Genomic DNA, 19923 nt, shown 5'->3' with positions numbered 1-19923 from the left:
TATAAAAATATGCCACCACTCCTGAATACATTTACAAGCAGCCAAGGCAAATAACTCAACAGCCCCGGGCTTCTTTCAACACAAGGATCCTGTAGGACACAAGCTAGACAGGCATCTGTTATACTTGTTATAATGTTTAGGGATGTTAAATCTAGTCCTGGGTTCCTGCCAGGGAGTGCTGAATAATGTAAATATATGATGATGGAGATGCATTGAGAAGAGGTCTGCAGAATATTTTTTATGTATGAAGTAGGAAAGGAGAAGGAATAATTCAGAGTCCACCTGTAACCATGCAGATTGCCATTTGCATCCTAGGAAAAGGCACAAATGGAAGTGGGGTGCCATCATGTGGATGAGTAATGCAGTTACACTTAAAAGAAGGAGAAGAAACGCTGCTTTATGTGTGCCACTTAATTATCAAATAATAAAGAGAGGAAAAAAGTGGCTGTAGATGTAGACTACCAACACTGCAGAAGTGATATTCATAAAATGAGATCTGACTTTCATCTGAATATAGTTATGGGCTAATGCTTGAATTATGCTTCAGCAAGAAATCTACATCTTAACGTATGACGTTAACTGAAACTTCTTTTAACCCTACACCATAACCTTCTACATAACCTGATGTGCACCTCTCGAGAACTGTAACTACACATCTCGACGACGGAGTGACTTGAATGGCGTGGAAGGTTGTAGTGTGGGGGAAAAAGGAGTTTGGTTACGATGTAAGTTCAGACATGTTTTCCCCCAGAAGTCTAAATCAAGCTTAAGCGGATAAAATAATCACCTATACTTTTTATGCCTTTGTTTCGCACAGCGCTCATGGTGAAAATTAAACAACTCTTCAAATTAATAAGTCCAGATCCTCCTGCAATTAGCAGTTTATAGACTTGTACAGGAATTATTCCTACAATCAAGTCTGAACCGAACAGTCTTCTTTAGGTCACGCCACAGCAGTGCATCAGCTGCCCTTCCAAGGACTTCTTGACACAGTTTTGAGTTTGTTGTTCAGACCCTGAGGTGGCCAGTCGATCCAGATCATGGTGCTTCTTCCACTATCACTCACATTTCAATGCTGCTTTGCATTTTGGGTTAAATATTGTTAGACTACTTGTTGGTATTTCTGAAGGTGTTTTCTTTTAATCTCTGGTTCACATCACGAAATCTTGATGACATGCATGATTCACACTAATCACTCTCACACACAACAGTTGGAATTATAGGAATGGATAAAAATTGGGGGGGGGGGGGGGGGGTGCTGTTCAATGTTCAAAAATAATCCTTATATGTGGGAGTAAAACCAATACTAATGCTTTTTTTTACTGCACAAAAGAAATGGGTTTAAATGTTCATTAAACCGATGAAAAAATAATAATAATCCAGATGCTAGTAACCATCAATCTTAGAATGGGAAGGTTCAATGAGATGCATTTAACAAAAAAATGAATCTATACCAACATCAGCTGTATTGGGGAGGATAAACTGGGTTCTCTTGGGATTCCAGGCACACAGCTCAATGCAATGACCGTGTTTTACATCTCCAATCTGTTACAGTGGGATCTCCCCTGCTTCAATCCCATGGATGATTAAGCGTGATAATTAAGGTTTTTGGACATTTTCCACAGAGGAGCAGACGTGGCAGCTGGTGACATTCATGCATTCCCAAACACAGAGGAGGGAATTACAATGAGGCCTCCATTCATTTCAGTGATCACAAAGTCTGCTCTTGGCACCAGTTCAAAAATAGTCAAGCTGTTGTTGAAAATGACTATTTGTGGCCCTTTTTGTTGCAATGTACCTTAATCTATTTGGGAAACCGATGGAGAGCAGCCAAATATTTGGATTTTAGAGGAAGGAATATGGCACTGTTAACACAAAGAAAAGAAATACTATTATTGCAATACTATTAATATTTGTAATAGTACAGCACAATATTACATATATTAATGAGATTGAAAAGCTGCTTTTTGTTAGCACCAGCCCATGTTGCTGTATGAGAACGCGGGGAATAAATTACCAAGCATACACAAACATTAGGTTTTCAAGTTCATCAAAACTATGTGAAAAATACTAAAGTGAAACAGATGGATATTTAAAAATTTCATGGTTATGATGACAAGGTATTCATACAAAAAAGGCATCATTGTTGTTTTAATAAGAGGCCTATGTCTCAGTTAGACACTGCATTATACAGATATGTATTATACAGTCTTGAAGCATTCAAACCTTATGAATCAGAGACATAAGAATTTAGGCTGTGTAAGAAAGGTGCATTATAATAAATAAATAAATAAATAAATACCCTCTGATATCTGGTTCAAAAAAAGACTGACACTGAGAACACTTAAGGAAATCCTTTCCTGCTGTTCTTTATAAAACCCTACATCAACTCCCTTTTTTATGACAGGCGAACACACGTCAGGATGCAGCACACATTTCCGCGTTATTCCTTTGTGATGTCGTTTCTTAATCTAGTATAATAGTGTAATTATTATTGGTTAATGTTATTTGCACTGCTGTTTACTAAAATCTCTTTTTTGTACAATATTATTTTTCAGTAACTTTTTTTCATCATTTTATCAGTTTTGTATATAAAATTTTGCGCCATCTCACATTATAATCGTGTGGGTCTATGGTACTTTTAACAGTGTTGCCTCTGTTTGTCTGTCGTCTATCTATCTATCGAGGTCATCCCTGTAATAGATAGAGTAGATTATTACATTAGACATGATTGCATGCCTGTCCATTTTCCGTCATCTTGAGAAGCTGTAGCTGTAAAGAAAAAGCAACTTTTTCAGTGGCTTCAAAGAAAAGTAAAGAAATAAAAAAAGAGAGAGAAAGATGGAGCGCTTACAGCTATAACGACTCCATCTCCCAGGATTCCTTTTTGCACTCCTAAAGCGGAAACGCTGGAGGGATTCCATGGAAACGGTCCACTGGCGTGCTTGCCTGATAGAAAAGAGCGTTCATTGATAGCTAGCTAACGTAAAATCAGAGATTCTATCAACGCGGATCTACCCGAACATATTTCACACCGTGTGCCTGCAATGATGAGCCGTACGCCTGACGCGAGCGCGAGGTAAGAAAGATCCCACCCGTCAAACACATCCCGTGTTATTTAGTGCGGAGAGTTAACGTTAGCACTAACAAAATAATCACTGGACGTACTGTACATAAAGGTACATAAAGGTAGGCTAGCAGTTAACTAGTTAACCTGTGTCGTCACGCTTCTCATCGATAAACTGCACTCATAACGAGTTATTTGTTCGTCGGTTAAGCCATAGTTAGTGATGCTATATAGCTATAGAGTCACTATTCACTGAACGGGCATGTGTTTATAATACTAAAGCAGCGCACTTACTAGTTTAGCTGTTTTATTGCATGCAGCTGGTCGAGTGACCGTATAACCAAAGAGTAATGGAGCGAAGGATAACAAGCCAGGATGCATCACATCTACAGGATGTTTTGTATGGATTGCTACTTGCATTTAGATGAAACAGCAATAAGTAATTTTCACAGGTCTTGTGCAAAATAGACGTTTATCGTTTTCCCTAGGCAAGGCAAGGCAAGGCAGGTTTATTTGTATAGCACAATTCAACAACAAGGTGATTCAAAGTGCTTTACAGAGACATTAGAAACAAGAACAAATAAAAAGCATGATTTAAAATTGAATAAAACAAGCAAATAAACTAACTAACTAATTAACAAACAAACAAACAAACAAACAACAGTATATAAAATCAAAACAGATAAAATCAGAACAGTAGATAAAATCAGTAGTTAAATGTAAGTTTTGAAATTTAAGCTTAAAAGTGTGGATTTGGTGCTTTATTCAAATGCAGCTGAGAACAGGTGAGTCTTCAACCTGGATTTAAATAAACTGAGTGTTTCAGCTGATCTGAGGCTTTCTGGGAGTTTGTTCCAGATATAAGGAGCATAAAAGCTGAATGCAGCTTCTCCGTGTCTGGTTCTGACTCTGGGAACTGATAAAAGACCGGATCCAGATGACCTGAGGGATCTGGATGGTTCATACTGGGTCAGGAGGTCATTGATGTATTTTGGTCCTAAACCATTCAGAGCTTTATAGGCCAGCATCAGAACTTTAAAGTCTATCCTCTGACGGACAGGCAGCCAGTGTAAGGACCTCAGAGCTGGACTGATGTGGTCCACTTTTTTGGTCTTAGTGAGGACTCGAGCAGCAGAGTTCTGAATGAGCTGTAGTTGTCTGACTGATTTTTTAGGTAGACCTGTAAAGATGCTGTTACAGTAATCAAGCCTACTAAAGATGAATGCATGGACTAGTTTTTCCAGGTCCTGTTGAGACATCAGATCTTTTATCCTTGATATATTCTTGAGGTGATAGTAAGCTGACTTTGTTATTGTCTTAATGTGTTTTTCTAAGTTTACTCAAATATATGAAACCGTTTATAAAATTATGTTTCATTACTGCTGTTGATGTTCTCCTTTATCCTTTCCAGGGATAACCAGACAAGGAGGATCCAAGAGAACATCACCAATGTGGAGAAACATTTTGGACAGATGTGCCAACTCTTTGCTGCCTATGTCAGTAAGACAGCCAAGGTACGAGACAAGGCAGACCTTCTGGTCCGGGAAATTAGCCTGTATGCAGACACCGAAACACCAAGCCTTAAGAGGGGGATGAAGCAGTATGCTGACCATCTGGCCAAGATTCAAGATTATCGTCAAGCTCAGGTGGACCTCCTTGAATCCTTACCATCAATCATTATTTCGTGTTCATATCCATAATTTAAATATTGGGTAGAAGAGAAACTAATGCAGAGCTGGTCTTGCAGGTGGAACGACTTGAATCTAAAATCATAGAGCCATTAAAAAGCTATGGAGCTGTGGTGAAACGGAAAAGGGTAAGTTTTACTGCAGCCTGCTGCCATGTTGACACTGATTTGAACCACACATCCATCCAATAAGGTGTGCTGGAGCCTATCCCAGCTGTCATAAAGCAGGATTTGGAGTACAACCTGGACAGGTAATCAGGTTGTCACAGGGCCAACGGGGATTTTAGTGAATTTTTTCAGTGCCTTGTTGTGACTTTTTCTGTCAGATATTTGCGTGTTAAAATCCAAGATTTTACACACAAATTCATAAATAAATTTGTGAAATTTTGCAATAGTGTCGCTAAATGAATAATTCATTTCAATTCAATTTTATTTATATAGCACCAAATCACAACAACAGTCGCCTCAAGGCACTTTATATTGTACAGTAGATCCTAAAATAATAGATACAGAGAAAAACCTAACAATCTTATGACCCCCTATGAGCAAGCACTTTGGCAACAGTGGGAAGGAAAAACTCCCTTTTGACAGGAAGAAACCTCCAGCAGAACCAGGCTCAGGGAGGGGCGGGGCCATCTGTTGCGACCAGTTGGGGTGAGAGAAGGAAGACAGGATAAAGACATGCTGTGGAAGAGAGACTAAGAGAAGAGGGAGAACAGAGATTAATAGCAGGTACGATTCAATGCAGAGAGGTCTATTAACACATAGTGAGTGAGAAAGATGACTGGAAAGGAAAAACTCAGTGCATCATGGGAGTCCCCCAGCAGCCTACATCTATTGCAGCATAACTAAGGGAGGATTCAGGGTCACCTGGTCCAGCCCTAACTATATGCTTTAGCAAAAAGGAATGTTTTAAGCCTAATCTTAAAAGTAGAGATAGTGTCTGTCTCCTGAATCCAAACTGGAAGCTGGTTCCACAGAAGAGGGGCCTGAAAACTGAAGGCTCTCCCTCCGATTCTACTTTTAAATACTCTAGGAACAACAGGTAAGCCTGGATGAAGGAGCCTAGGGGGCAGTGAGGGAATCAGAGCAATTTGCTGTTGGTGTCATTACTATGGCAAAGGCACATGAGGGCAGTATTGTCTTAATGATAACATATCGCTACCTCTACAAGCCACTTTGACCCATTGCCAGCACTCTTCTCTGCTAACCACTAAGTATATCGAGAAGACATCCTGTGGTATTTCACAGACGCCGCACTACTGTCCAAATTGTCTTAAGTAAATGTTTGTCTTGTTTGGCTTTTAGTCCTTGTGTGTGTGTGTTTACTTGTATTCTGCTCTTGCATGCATTCATTCATTTTAATTTTTTTTTAAAAATGTGCCCTCTCCTTCAATATGTTCAACGGCTAAAGTCACAGAGCAATTAAAAACCTATGGTTGACAGTACAGTTGAAGATAAACCAAAAACTTGCGCAACAGGATCTACTGAAGATCCTGATCCTCACTGATGCACACCAAATTCTTATATGTTAAGTCATGTTTAGCAAACTGTGCATTACACACTACCACTATTAATTCTTTTGATAACTTCTGGGAATTTGTGTATCCGTGCAGGAGGATCTGAAGACTACTCAGAGTGCCAGAGACAGAGAAGCCAAACAGATGGCTCAGCTCGAGAGGACCAGGCAGAGAAACCCCTCAGACAGGCAGATCATTGTATCCTTGACTTGTTTCTCTTCAGTTCTTTAAATCTCTCTCTGATACCAGATTGACAAAAAGGCTTCAGTGTTACAACAGCCATCTGTATAAATAATCAAATGAATGCCTGCTAATATCAATTCAATTCTTCGTTAGTTATAGACATCAGCTTAGAGCTGTTTGAAATGTTTGTTGTGCCAAGTTTGGACAGTTTAAGCTTATATTTCTTAAGTTTCCTTGACTGAGCTTTCAGTCTCAGGTGCGTCCCATGTAATATGTGTTTTCATCAGTGGTAATGTATGAATAGAAATATGAAAAACATTCCAGAAACAAACTCACAAGCACAGTGTAGATTCTTTACAAGAGCTTAAACCAGTTGGACTAAGCACCTGACTTATTTTAGTCTGTTATGTTTTGAGTTGAGTTTTATATGTATATATATTGTTTTTGCCGTTAGGCTGAGAGTGAACTCCAGAGAGCCACCATGGATGCCACACGTACCACGAAGCAGCTGGAGGAGACCATCGATGAGTTTGAGAGGCAGAAGATCCAAGACATCAAGGTTTACTTTCTGTGCACCTCAGATTATTAAGTACTGGCTTCAAACTTGCATTAAAGCATCCACACTTGAGAATTTTAAAGAAAACATATTTAATTAGTAAAAATTTGGAACCGTTAAAATGCAATAGGAATGAGTAACTTATAAGAAAGACCGAATGACAACTGACCCGCCCTGTATGTAGTACAGCTAATGTTATTTTAAACTATAAATAATAAACCTAAATAAATAAGTTTACAGTTTAAACAACTGAATTATCAAAAAATATGATTTTGAGCTGTGTTTAACACGGTCACTAATAGAGGAAAGGATGCAACATTCAACATTTTGTTACAGGTCAGATACTTAAATCCTTATATTAAATTCAGTTGTGATAGCTTTTAATTGTAAACATAGAAATTAAGATGGGAATGATTGAACAGGCAAGCAGTACTTGACTACAGAGTAACAAATGGCCACATCTGCCGTTCACAGCAACTACTTGCAGACTTTTATGTCGATCGTGGTTCTTTGGACGTAGCATGGAAATATCTGGAAAGATTTCCCTGTTGTGACCATGTTTCACCCTCAGTTAATGGTGTAGAATTGTAGAGGCGTGCCAGACAGGAAATAAAAATTTGCCAGTTGTTAAAACCATAACCCACTGGTGTGTATGTATGTGTAACATACATATGAACGAGCAATCATTGCATTTGATTTACGAGGGTTAAAAACTGACGTACGTTCATGAACCGATCTCGATCATGAAGTTTTTATCTATAATTTTTTTATTTATTTTTGTGTGTTTTTATATTTAAGTGCACAGAAAAAGTGCAGTTAAATATTAAAGTAAATATTTTAATAAATGACCATACATACATACATACATACATACATACATACATACACATATATATATATATATATATATATATATATATATATATATATATATATATATATATATATATATATATATATATATATATATATATATATATATATATAGTACAAATCTTGGTTTAATTAATATTGAACTAGTCTTGTATCATTATGGGATGATGATGATGATGATGATGATGATGATGATATATATGATATATGATGATATATATATATATATATATATATATATATATATATATATATATATATATATATATATATATATATATATATATATATATATATATATATATATATATATATATATATAGTACAAATCTTGGTTTAATTAATATTGAACTAGTCTTGTATCATTATGGGATGATGATGATGATGATGATAACAGTTTGGTTTGGATAATGGTAATTTATATTTCATAGATTTGCTTTGACTTAGTAACCATGCCTACATGACCTAACATGCACATACAGCCCAACATGCACATGAACAATGTCAGAGGTGGGGAAAAGCAGAAGTAACAGTAGTGCAGGGCCTGTTGCAATATGGCTAGCATGTGTGCGGCGACTGTGGACAACCAAACAGCCCTACGTAGGATTTACTGTGATATGTAGAAAGATATCAGCTGATTTTGTGGACTGTCTGGACTGATCCTGTGCTTTGTCTGCTGTCACAGTGCACTTGTGGTTCAGTTGAATTGGCTCAGAGTCTGGTCCATATTGAAATATTCAGTATTTGATATTCGTGTCTTCTCTCACTCTAGAAAATCTTTTGTGAGTTTGTGACAGTGGAAATGTCATTCCACGCCAAGGCTTTGGAGGTGTACACCCTGGCCTACCAAAGCATTCAAAGTGTGGACGAGGAGGAGGACTTGGAGGTAAGTTGATGCTCTGCGCCTTGGCCTTAGCCAAATGGACATGAGGTTAAAAATGTACATAAATGCATATACATCATCAGGTTATTTTAACCCTGGAGATCCAATGGGGTCAGAGCCGACCCCATTGGTTTTCTAGGGAAACCATGGGGTCCAATTTGACCCCATGGGTTCTCCAGGGTTAATACATCCAAAATAACACGGCCTTATGCACCCATCTTTCTTTGAGTCATTGCTCATACATGCACACACCCTTTAATTTATGTCAGCGTTTGAAGTAACCTGCATTGAATTCTACACAATTCATTCAGTCATGCTAACTGGGTTGCTTGTGTTTACAATTTAATGAGAGGTTTGCTGTACTATTTTTAAGAGAGAAAGCACGTCCTGAAAAAACAAAGGATCAATGATGTTCGTCGAGCAACGTTCCTCCTGCAGTTGCCCTTGTGTTATTTTCCTCCACCCCTCGCTATCTCATCTGTGTGTTTTTGCACTGAATCATTTGCCTTCCATTCATATGGAAGCAAAACTCCTCATCGAGACAAGGCTGTTTTTCAGTGACTCATAGTACAAAGCATGGGAGATTGAATCATCTGAAACGGGCACAATGACAGGCATGTAGATAATCCTGATCGAGAACCATGGCTGAATTTGTTTTCTACACAGTGAAAACCACTGGGTGGTTTCAGCAGTAGTTTGTTGCGTTTGCTATGAAAATAATAGTTTTGGAGCTGGTTTAATGTGTGACATTAACAGACTGTCATTGCTGTCGGTGACTTTTGTTGTAGAGTATTTTTACTTTCTCTATCTGTTTGTGTGTTTTTATCCGAGTCCCTGCTTTTAATGCATTGTAAATAAAATACCCTGAATTTAACCTATATGACCTTATTGTACTGTTTGCTATGCCCCGTGGGCTTGTGTACAGGTGCTGCTTCCATTCAGTTTTGTCTCTATAGAAAAGTACCTCTTTTCAGCCCCTCTTACTGTCTCTGGCAGGTGTTCAGGAGTTCTCTGCACCCCCCCGACTACCAGTCACGCTTAGACATAGTGCGAGCTAATTCCAAAACGTCCCTTGATCGGACCGGGTCCTTCCTGAACTCAACAGGGACATTACAGGTAAGATACAGTCAGTGATTAAAAGCTCCAATACAGAGACAAGAATTCCCCAACAAGTATCTGTAATGCTATTCCTTTTCACCTTTGGCTTTGAGTGTTGCACAAGTTTCATTGCGATGATAAAATTCAAAATTCCCTTCTTCCTGTTGTGAGCTCAGAAGTCTTTCTCATGCCAATAGAGGCTGGTGCTTGATAACAGTGAGTCTTATCAGTAGTTGCAATGATTATGCGTGGAATCACCCTGGCCATCAATCGGTGTTGTTTTTTTGTTACCCATGACATTGCATCCAAGGAACATCACGCATTTCCTCCTGCATTCAGTTTTACCCCAGGATCTTAACAGTGACACCGCACTGTTTTGTGATTTTATTTAATTTTTTTTATATATTTGCATTCTAGACTACAATTTCTCACTAATTGACAAATAAGAATTTGATATTTTTAATTAACTGTTTTCCGTGGGTCTCGTGGAGTCTGTTGAAATGTAGTGTCTACACTGTAGACTCTACAGTATCTACAGATGCCCATATTGGAACTTGCAGATACAGATTGCTGTACGCAGCTGTCACTAGAATATGCCTCAGATATGTGTTGCGTCACATCTTGAGATCATACTTTGGCTTCGCTGATTAGGTTTGATTTTTATCTGAGAGAAATTGCAATCACTGCTAAACAGAAACGACATTTGCAGTCGGGAAAAAGAGGATTTATGACCCTGTTTGCATTAAGGATGAAGCCAGAATGGAAAGTTGAAAGTAGAGCATGTTAGTGGACATGGAGAAAGTGTCCTCATTCTTACATGAATACCGTTCACACAATAAGGAAGGTACTTTTGCTTCCTGGAGCCAGACTTTCTTATAATTTTTACAGTGGTCTTGAGCAGTAGTTCTCCAGGCTTTATTGTTTCTCGATGTTTTTTATTTGGACATTGGCTACTTTTCACTCATTTGCAGTGCAATGTGGATTTTTTTTAAAGGCATCCAACATTAAGAAAAGATAACTATTCCTGAAAACTACTTAAAGGCATTACAAAAAAGTTCACACTGTGCTGAAGAATAAAGATGCCAGATATTGACTTTCAAGCTTGTTAAAACTGTACAAATTCTGTTTTTGATTTATGTAAAAGGTAAAGACACAGGGAAGTGTTGGCATGTTTAAAAACAATCTTTTTCCACATATATTTGCACATATATGGAAATGTGTGTGTACATATATCTATGTTTGCTTATGTTTCATCTATGTAAGCAAATTACAAAGAAATAATGGGTAACCCAAAACTTACACAGTACTGTATAAATACATAAGTCAACCCTCATGAGAAGTAAATGTGAGGAATGTGGTCTCAGCGCACTTTGCGGTGTGTTTACACCTACCCTTCATTGTTTCTACTAAAAACCGCGACTGAAGAAACAAAGCAAAAAAACCAGGTTCCTTGGAAGTTGAGCTTAATGATTACCTGCCAGGCGTTTTAGTTGCATTGACTGTTTATTTGTTGTCACAGCAACAAAGAGCTGGTAGTCGTCAGACGAGAAAAGAGGAGGAGGAGGAGGAAGAGGAGGATGAAGATGAATCCGAAGAGGATGTTGACGAGGATGAAGACGACACAGATGATGAAAATTAAATACTCAAATTGTTTGGTTTTGATTTTATGATAACAGAAAGATTAAAAGGCAATTTATAAATGAAAAGCAGCCTCATTGCCAAAACCACATCACACATCTGCTCTGAGCAGTATTGCAGTGGTAGTGTTGTAGCGCCGTGATGCTTTGTAAGAGATCTACAATTTGTAATCCAGGCTCCTGTTGTCTTTGCTAGACTTTTATATAGCACAGAATAAAATGTGCATTATTGGTCGCTTGCATTTAAGAATAAAAATATATTTTTATGCTTTGCATTGTTTCAGTGAATCAGTTTTTCTATAATAAGCGTACCCTCTCTCCCTCTACATAAAAATGTCGACAGAGAGGTTGATTGTTATTTTAGAAATTGTTTGGCGAGTGAATCAGTCTAAGTGACAGTAGTTACGTGACGACTGCAGTTAAAGGTGACTCATCTCTTCCACAGACATGCAAAAATGGTACAAATGAGTTCGGGAACATTTTGCACTGCACTGCACTGTCTGTGTTCATCTGAAAAAAAAAGAAAAACCTTGGTGTATGTGTGCATTATGTGTAATTTGAGATGTGCCTCTCTGTATATGGCACTTCATGAAGCCAATTATGTGCATGTGGGTTACATTATGTGTTGTCTGCCACTGTGTCGGCTGATGGCCGTCCTGCATGAGTCACTCAACACATTTAATGTTCCTCATCTGCCAGTGTCATGATGAATTCTTTTCTGCCTTTGGTTTTATGCACACAAACGCATATCGCACATCTGTACCATTATCTGTTCAACACACATGATATGTGCACACTTTGACACTTTTTTTTTTAATAAGTACAAGGGCGACCAAAAGCAACAGCAACACTTATTTTCTCGGCGACGGAGATAAAAGCTGCGTAGGTGGCGTGTCATAAGCCCTCCGCGTAACAGCACCCTAATGCATATAAAGGTTAATGTGTGTGGCATTGCAAACATGGCCACGCTAACAACGCACTCACATACCAGTTCAACTTTGGTGTACTGTGGATCTGAATGGCCTGCGTTGCAATGAGTCATCGCCTATAAAATGTGTGTTTGTGTGAGGGAGTGAGTCAGAAAGCTTTTCCAATCGCAGATAAACCTAAAGGCTCCACTCCCTGATCGCAGCATAAGAAGGGACAAGGATTTGTGCGAGAAAAGAGCCTGAAAGGAACATGAAGAGTCATGCGCTTTAAGCAGAAAAACAGGGTCTGGCCATTTTCGGTCTAGAGTCAAAGGTACACAAGTAGGCAAGAGTTGGTTATGAGTCACTATCTTAAAACAAAGGTTGAATAACAAACACGGCGAGCAATTCAAACAACAAGATGCAAAGAGAAAGGAGGAGGGCTGTGGGGTGAAAGAAGGACAGTTGAAAGAGGTCAGTCACACCTCCTGGTCCTTATTGACTCTGACTCATTGCCCCTCAGCACCGAGCCACAGCTATCAAATTTAACACCCACATCACATGTCAATTGCTGCACGGCTCATTGCAGTTACTTTCACATTCTGCGTCTTTCATTTGAGCTTCATGTCAAAGTTCCCAGAAACCTTCCCATGTTCCGCAGGTATTTCTTGTTTCAGCATCAAATAGTTACGCATTCGTCGGGTGTTTGCCATACTCAACATTAATTTCATTCTTTCAGTGTGCACAAAAAAATGATCAATCAAGGAAAAAAACTATTTAAAAAATCCTGCTTCTTCCAATTTTTGAAAAAGCTGAGCCACTCCTAAACACCACTAGAGGGTGATGTTTAAAAGTTTTGTTACCTGCGCTGTTCACCTCAGAAAACTGATATGGAGACACTGTGTTCTTTTTAAGCTTGTGGGTAGCTGTGGTGTATGGATTTAGCTTCAGGCATCACATATGCATTTCTTAGCCTGCAAAGCCTAGCTTTTAGCATTCATACAACATTTTACAGCATGTATTACTTAACCGTGTCCCAACACTGTCAATGACTCAATCATTCTGGCCTCCACCTTGTTTGGGATTAACAGGTTTTGCAAAAAATAATAAAAGGCCGATCCTCGATGGAGTCTACCAGTGCATTTATACGTAATGTGATTTAGTCCTTCTGGCATGCACCGACATTAAAAACAACCGCAAAACAGGTGGGAATTCACTTTTTCACCTCAGAAGGCTAACACAGTTTGACAGCTGAGCTGCAACCCTTTCTGAATTTTCCTTTTCCTGAAGCTTCGCACGTTCAGGAATGTGCAAATGTACACAGTGTATAGGGGAAAGATTCATGGGTCAAATCTAATAGAGTCAGTATTTATGGCGCCGAAGTCTAGGGCTGCGTCTCCTATAGATCAAGCGCACAAAGAGCTAAGGATTCCCTCCTCTCTCCTTCTGACTCATCTGCAGTCATCCCCAGTGATGAGTGTGCCTCGCTCTGTCAGTGCTCGAGTGTATTTGAAGTGCAAAAGCCACAAAAGTGAGTGCTTTATTTGTGTATGTGCCAACATAGCTCCGAGATCTCAATTGTGTCGCAATATTTTAATAGAGCAGGTAATTTACATGTCTGTGTCTCGTGTGTGTGAACATCTATAGAAGTGCATGTAAATGCACACAAATGTGTGCTGCACAGCCCTACAGTACAGTTGTTTAGAATATTAAATACAGTGCCGTGCTGGCGGCTGCTATAAAATCAAGAGGCAGCATAGCCGGAGTGTGACTCACACACTGACTCACTGACAGCACTGCCATGGCGTGTGTATGTCTCGGTGCATGTGTGTGTATGTGTGAGAAAGAGTGCGTCTCACACTAAGTGGTTTCTCTGGCAGACCTGATGTGTGTTGCTGGTGTTCGAAGAAGTCTAAATCTTGCCACATTTGCTGGATCTCACACCAGCATGCAATGCTGTGTGTCTATATTTGTTTTGGTTTTTCTATAAGAGAATATTTGTTACATGTAGAAAAGTCAGAGGATCCACAAACTATACTGAGTACCAGTAAATTCAGCCTTCGCACGGGCATTGCGAGTTAATTCACTGAAAACAGCCATGCAGAGAGAACACTCACTCAAGTGTTTATGATCCACAACATTTACAATTTGTTTATTCTCATTTAGGCCCAATCAGAGCTGAGTTAGATAACCCAGTGTAATAGATCCAGGTACACACCTGGGGACAAAGGGGACAAACTTACTGAAGAACTAAAAAAGTGCATAATTGCCAAGATATGAATAATTTATCTATATTAATACAGGAGGAAGCTCGTGTTTGTGAAAAGGCTGTCATGATAGGTTTTAAGACTTGTTTGCAGAGAAAAATTGCACGAGCTGCAATGATTATTATTCTCAGTTGTGTTAATTAAGGTTCCACTGACTCAAACGTGACAGGCATTTTTGTTCATCAGATAAAAAAAGCAAAGCACATGGATTTCTCTTAAATGAGGAAATAGACTCGTTGCTATTAGTGCACACTGACTGAATATGCTTACAAGTGTAGTCGACCCCCCTAAAAAGGCTCCTGAGGAGACCAGAAAACCTTGAAAAGTCCTTCCAGTTATTTTTCTACTGTGATGCACCGCTTGTGTTTGAAAAACTTTTTAAAAATGTAATTTAAGGGAACTTTTTATGCTTATTGAATCCCCCTCCCCCCGCAGCTATATACATGTGTTGTGCCTTTTTATGTATCTAAGCAAGTTTTCATGGGAAACAGGAGCACTGTATGCGTGCTTTCAGTCATGTCGTGTTGCCACTGTGAGACCAGACTTCAAGGTGCTCCCAAATGTCTTGTTTACATGTATACAGAAGGAGCTCATCCTCCTATTTCCCTGATTTATGCACCAACATGAAAGGCAGTGAACTTGTTGTCAAGGGCAGTAACTCATAACAGTTATTGTACAGTATCTGCTGCGTATTCCGGGATTGCAGGTAAAACTCTAAATCACTGTGCTCTACTCGAGGGGTATAGTAATGTAAGCTTCTGTTGGTATGTGTCAACTCTGGAACAGAATATTATTTGACGGCAATAAAGTCAGCGTGACTTCTCGTTTGCTTTCAGATGCCTGATAGCAACGTCATTTGGTTATTCCCGCTATGCATTGTTTGCAAAAGAATAAGGGGGAAGTGGGAAACCTTGTATTTATGTCCATGTGGGTGCGCTTTTTCTACAGACCAAACAAAAAGTAAAATTACGAAAAAGGCCAACCATGCTTGCGGAAAGGATTACTTATCCTGTTAAGAGTTTGATTTAAACTGAGATTAGAAGATTTAAGGTCACTTTCCAAGTAAATATTAGACATGGAATTAATTAAGTCTAATATTAAATATTCTTTGATATACAGTGCAACAATAGAAAGACGTGGTGAAACGAAGTGCCTTAGATACGAGTGCATAACACAGCTGTTAAGTCATGTTTGCTAAACGGCTTCAGATACTCGCGTGTATCTGCTGGACTTGATATCCAGGTTTGGCTTCTTACTCTACCTACTAATCTATTTAACCCTGTAGCTGTGTAGATGTTGAAATCATCTGCTTTTACAGGAAGAGAAAAAACGGGAAATTAATAAGGACACTGTACACAATGTAGAAAAACTGCATTCTATGCTGATGTGTTATTGGGACTCCAGCTCAGGAACTGCTGCTAACATCTTGGTGCCAAATACCACATGGCCCTTCAAGGGGTCTTTTAGAGGTCACACTAAAAGACCACCATGGTAGGCACTGGTGGTCTTTGTTTATGGTCATTATTGTTATTTGTTTCTCGTTTTGCGCTAAGGTCTAAAATTCCCCAGAATAATGAAGAATTTTGTCAACAATCAAAATTTGAAAGATGCAAAGCACAATCACATTTCCTGCACCCTCCTTATATAAGCATGGGACTCATATGGGTCGTAAACATGAACAAAGTTATCAGGCTTATTTTGCCTAGTAGCAAAAACTGTCACCTATGGATAAACTTTGTCACATTAAATAAAAAATGTGGATTATTATCGGTATATATTTTGTAAGACAAATAAGAAATTTAGTAAAGAGTAAAATGATCAGAAGCAATGGATGTTACTTTGACTTACAATGACAGAAGTGAGCACCTTCTTTCTCTACAGTTTATGCACTGCACAGGCTGCTTTTTCCAGGCACAGCAGCGAGGCAGACCTTGACATGGCTCTGCATAAGAGCTTTAGCCTCGGCGTGTAGCGCTGTGTGTAGGTCTGTGTGTGTATTCAAAATTCTCTGTGTCTGCCTTGTTGTTCTGTCCCGTGCCTATCATCAGCCAGCAGCCTCATATCTGTGGATCCTTGTAAGCCATTTTACTGTTTCTATGTCATAAGTTGTATTTTGCATTTACACCAAGAAGCAAACCTGATACAAAAATGCCAACGGGTCAAGATGAAAATCATGATAGCATCCATCTTTACAGGCTTTAAGCAGCCAAACTGTTCAAGTGAAGAACTGCAGGTGTGAATATGTCACATGGTCCACCCAGCATCAGATCTTTTATAAAGTGTATAGCTAGCTACACTGGCTGCTTACAGCTTTGAAAGCCAGTTATCCATCTTTCATGCTTATTTAGTGTGCTATGGTTCACTTATTACATGAAATTAGCCCATGGTAGATGGTGATAGACAGATGGTTTATTCAAAAAACCTGCATTTTTTTGAAAGCCCAAACAGTTCACAAGGCTGACTTGCCAAAATGTTTCTGTCAAAAATTTCTAAGTCAGGCAATTCCCATTTATTTTAGTCACACCTGGATAAAGTCCCAAATGATTATTTTAGATTTAGCTCAAAATTGTACCTAGTTACATGTATGACGATGGCTTAGCCCAATACTTTTTTCCATATAGTATAATCAATACTATATTTTTTGCACGACTAAAATAAAATGTTGCTATTTGTGTCTAGAAGGAGGTGGAACTATCTTGCAAGCTTCCTGTAGGTTAATTCTAATTGACCAACTGCAATTTTAATATAGTGGGATTAATAGAGGTGAACAGACTCTCTGTAGGTGGCTGGTTTCTGTATATCAGACCAGCTTCTGAAAGAAAAACAAAGAATACAAAGCACTACAGAAACTCCAAACGACATATATATAACATTAGTGTTGTTGTATTTTTCCCTCTTTTTAAACAGAGCTTGAACCTGGAACACTTTTCAAGCCTCACGTACGGTATAATTTACAAGAATGTGTGAAGTGGCTAAACGTGCACAGAGCGTCATAAGGAGCGGAAAAATATTAGTCTGCATTCTTGCTCAACAAAGACAGCTTTCTCCTTTCACATTTTGAAAAATCTGAACACAGCGTTTCCCCTTAATGCTCGTGCTGCCCATGCCCCCGCCCTCTCACTCTCCCTAAGTAGAAAAATAAAGTGAAACTAAAGACAGAATGTGACATGAGAAGCTGTCAGGCCTAGCTCGGGTCAACAGCAGGGGGTCAAAGCTACAGAGTCATTGAGAGAAGTGTTAAGCGTCTCTCAGGGACACTTTGTTACATGACATCATGGTGAAAAGGGAGGATGAGCTGTTTGCATGTTTGCGCATACATTTACAATTTTTACAAGGGTGAGAAGAGTCCATCAGGCAAGCTAGTCCGTCCTCGTGTAGACTTTACTGACCTCCTCACGATCCTTCACTGATTATTACACAACATGTCAAAACAGAGACAGGAAGCCAGCTACAGCAACCTGTCTTTTAAAAATACAGTCAAATAGAAAATGCAGCAGCATCACACAATAAGAAAGAGAGGAGAAGTCACGCACAGATTCTCAGACCCAAGAGGACATTTATAGAAGAAAAAAAATGTGTGAACATATAAACAAATGCTTTCACCTACACACACACACACACACAGAGACACACACATATAAATAGAGACACAAAAGTGGCTATGAAACAGCCTGGGAACAGCTAGTCCACTAATGAGGTCTATCCCATGAGGATTTAGTACTGCACAGAGGAATGCAGGCTCATGACTGACCTGCCCTGTCACACACACACACACACACACACACACACACACACACACACACACACACACACACACACACACACACACACACACACACACACACACACGCAGATGGAGGAACTTTACTGTCCGAGAGCTACCCTCTTACACATGAATGAGAAGTGGTAGAGGGTATCCAAGACTAGGGTACTTATAATCTGGTTGGTAGTGCGCTGGAAACAAACATAACAAGCACACTGGGGAATTTGACACTAATTTGAGACGAGAGCAGCGCGGGCAGGGAAAAAAGGGGGGAACGGGCTAAGAAAACAGAATGAGAAGAGAGAATAAATAAACAAGGGCACAGACGGGTCAGAGAGACACAGAGAGAGGGACACTGAGTTATGAGGATATGAATCTCAGAGTTTTATTTGCACTTAACATTTGTTCTCAGGACTGGCTCGTGATGTGGATGTGAGAGCCAAAATGAGTGAGTTTACTAGAACAGATCTGGTGTCTGAAGCAGACAGACCCCCATCACTGGTGGCCCGCTGACGATGCCTGCTGCTAGCTGAGAGACAGACAGCATGGGTGTCCATCTCCGTCAGAACTCTCTCACATAACAAACCAATGTGTTCTCCACTAGTGAAAGTACAACTTTGAGATAAATAACTTTATAAACTAAGTTTGTTTTGAACAAGCGTTACAGTATATGAACCGTGTGGCATAAAAGCAAACAATCTCTACTGTGTTCAAATTATGCTGAAGAAACTCTGGATTTACAATTTAAGATGTTTGCACCACACTACAAAATGATTGTGTCTTCCCTTTACAATAAACAATGAGCTGCTCCCCAAAATTTATGATAATTTGAGCATTTCGTGATAATTAGTGGTGATAATCAGCACAGGCATTATTTTTAGGTTCAAATATGTAGCCTGCGCCTTTGTTTATTCTCGCATGATAAGATACGTCTTTTCACACCTTCCCGGCCCATGTTTGTTGCGATAATGACGAATGGGATGAGAACGTTTTGTTCTCCCAACACTTGTCGCTCATTTGTTCATTGTTTACACTTCAACTATTAATTCGGATATTTTTTAGAGCTTGTGAGACAATAGTAAAAGATCTTGAGAATGCATTTCAACTTGTATTTCCTTTTTGCACTCCACACGGGCTGTTTATGTGCACCCAGCGAAAGCCCACTCGAACGAGATGCTTCAATGCTGCTCAGACTGCCAGTATCAAAAATGATGCCCTTTGCTTCTGAATTTCAAATTAAAATAGTTACAGTAATGTGTTACTGTAATCAGGTCACATTTTTCAGTAATGGAGTAATGTAAGGCATTACTGCGCCAAATTCAACAATCACATTAGAGTTACAATTATGTCCTTGCTTGCATTACTAAATTCCTAGATTATCTGCTTTAAGGGTGGATAGAAAGGCAAGAAAAAACATACCTTTGTCTTCATGCACACTTGTGCTGCAATTGGCTGAGTTCTTCAGCAGGGAGGAGAAAAAT

At 39.1% G+C, this 19923-nt stretch overlaps 1 protein-coding gene across 2 annotated transcripts; it reads left to right on the top strand.

The window, feature by feature from the left end:
• The first annotated feature begins 3023 nt into the window (after positions 1-3023).
• Positions 3024-11506, top strand: cibar1 (CBY1 interacting BAR domain containing 1). Of its 2 annotated transcripts, none has more exons than XM_085346632.1 (9): positions 3024-3079; positions 4479-4713; positions 4815-4883; positions 6371-6472; positions 6708-6713; positions 6912-7016; positions 8659-8772; positions 9766-9885; positions 11387-11506. In XM_085346632.1, the coding sequence occupies exons 1-9, from the start codon at positions 3048-3050 to the stop codon at positions 11504-11506; spliced, it is 903 nt and encodes a 300-aa protein (XP_085202758.1). In that variant the 5' UTR covers positions 3024-3047. The 2 variants fall into 2 exon arrangements, with proteins under 2 accessions (XP_085202758.1, XP_085202759.1); XM_085346633.1 differs by having other exon boundaries at positions 9766-9899; positions 11416-11506.
• The last annotated feature ends 8417 nt before the right edge of the window (positions 11507-19923 follow it).

This window comes from Diplotaxodon limnothrissa, linkage group LG22, assembly GCF_057381915.1.
Source record: "Diplotaxodon limnothrissa isolate DT_005_m linkage group LG22, D_limnothrissa_male_GT1.1, whole genome shotgun sequence".
Classification (NCBI taxonomy): domain Eukaryota; kingdom Metazoa; phylum Chordata; class Actinopteri; order Cichliformes; family Cichlidae; genus Diplotaxodon; species Diplotaxodon limnothrissa.
This window is presented reverse-complemented; position numbering and strand designations above follow the sequence as displayed.

Bases quoted from the DNA above. Each gene is read 5' to 3' on its own strand.
- cibar1 (XM_085346632.1), top strand. From the start codon at position 3,048: ATGATGAGCCGTACGCCTGACGCGAGCGCGAG. The intron at 4,884-6,370 runs GTAAGTTTTACT...GTATCCGTGCAG, and splicing joins CTGTGGTGAAACGGAAAAGG to GAGGATCTGAAGACTACTCA. The intron at 7,017-8,658 runs GTTTACTTTCTG...CTCTCACTCTAG, and splicing joins AGAAGATCCAAGACATCAAG to AAAATCTTTTGTGAGTTTGT.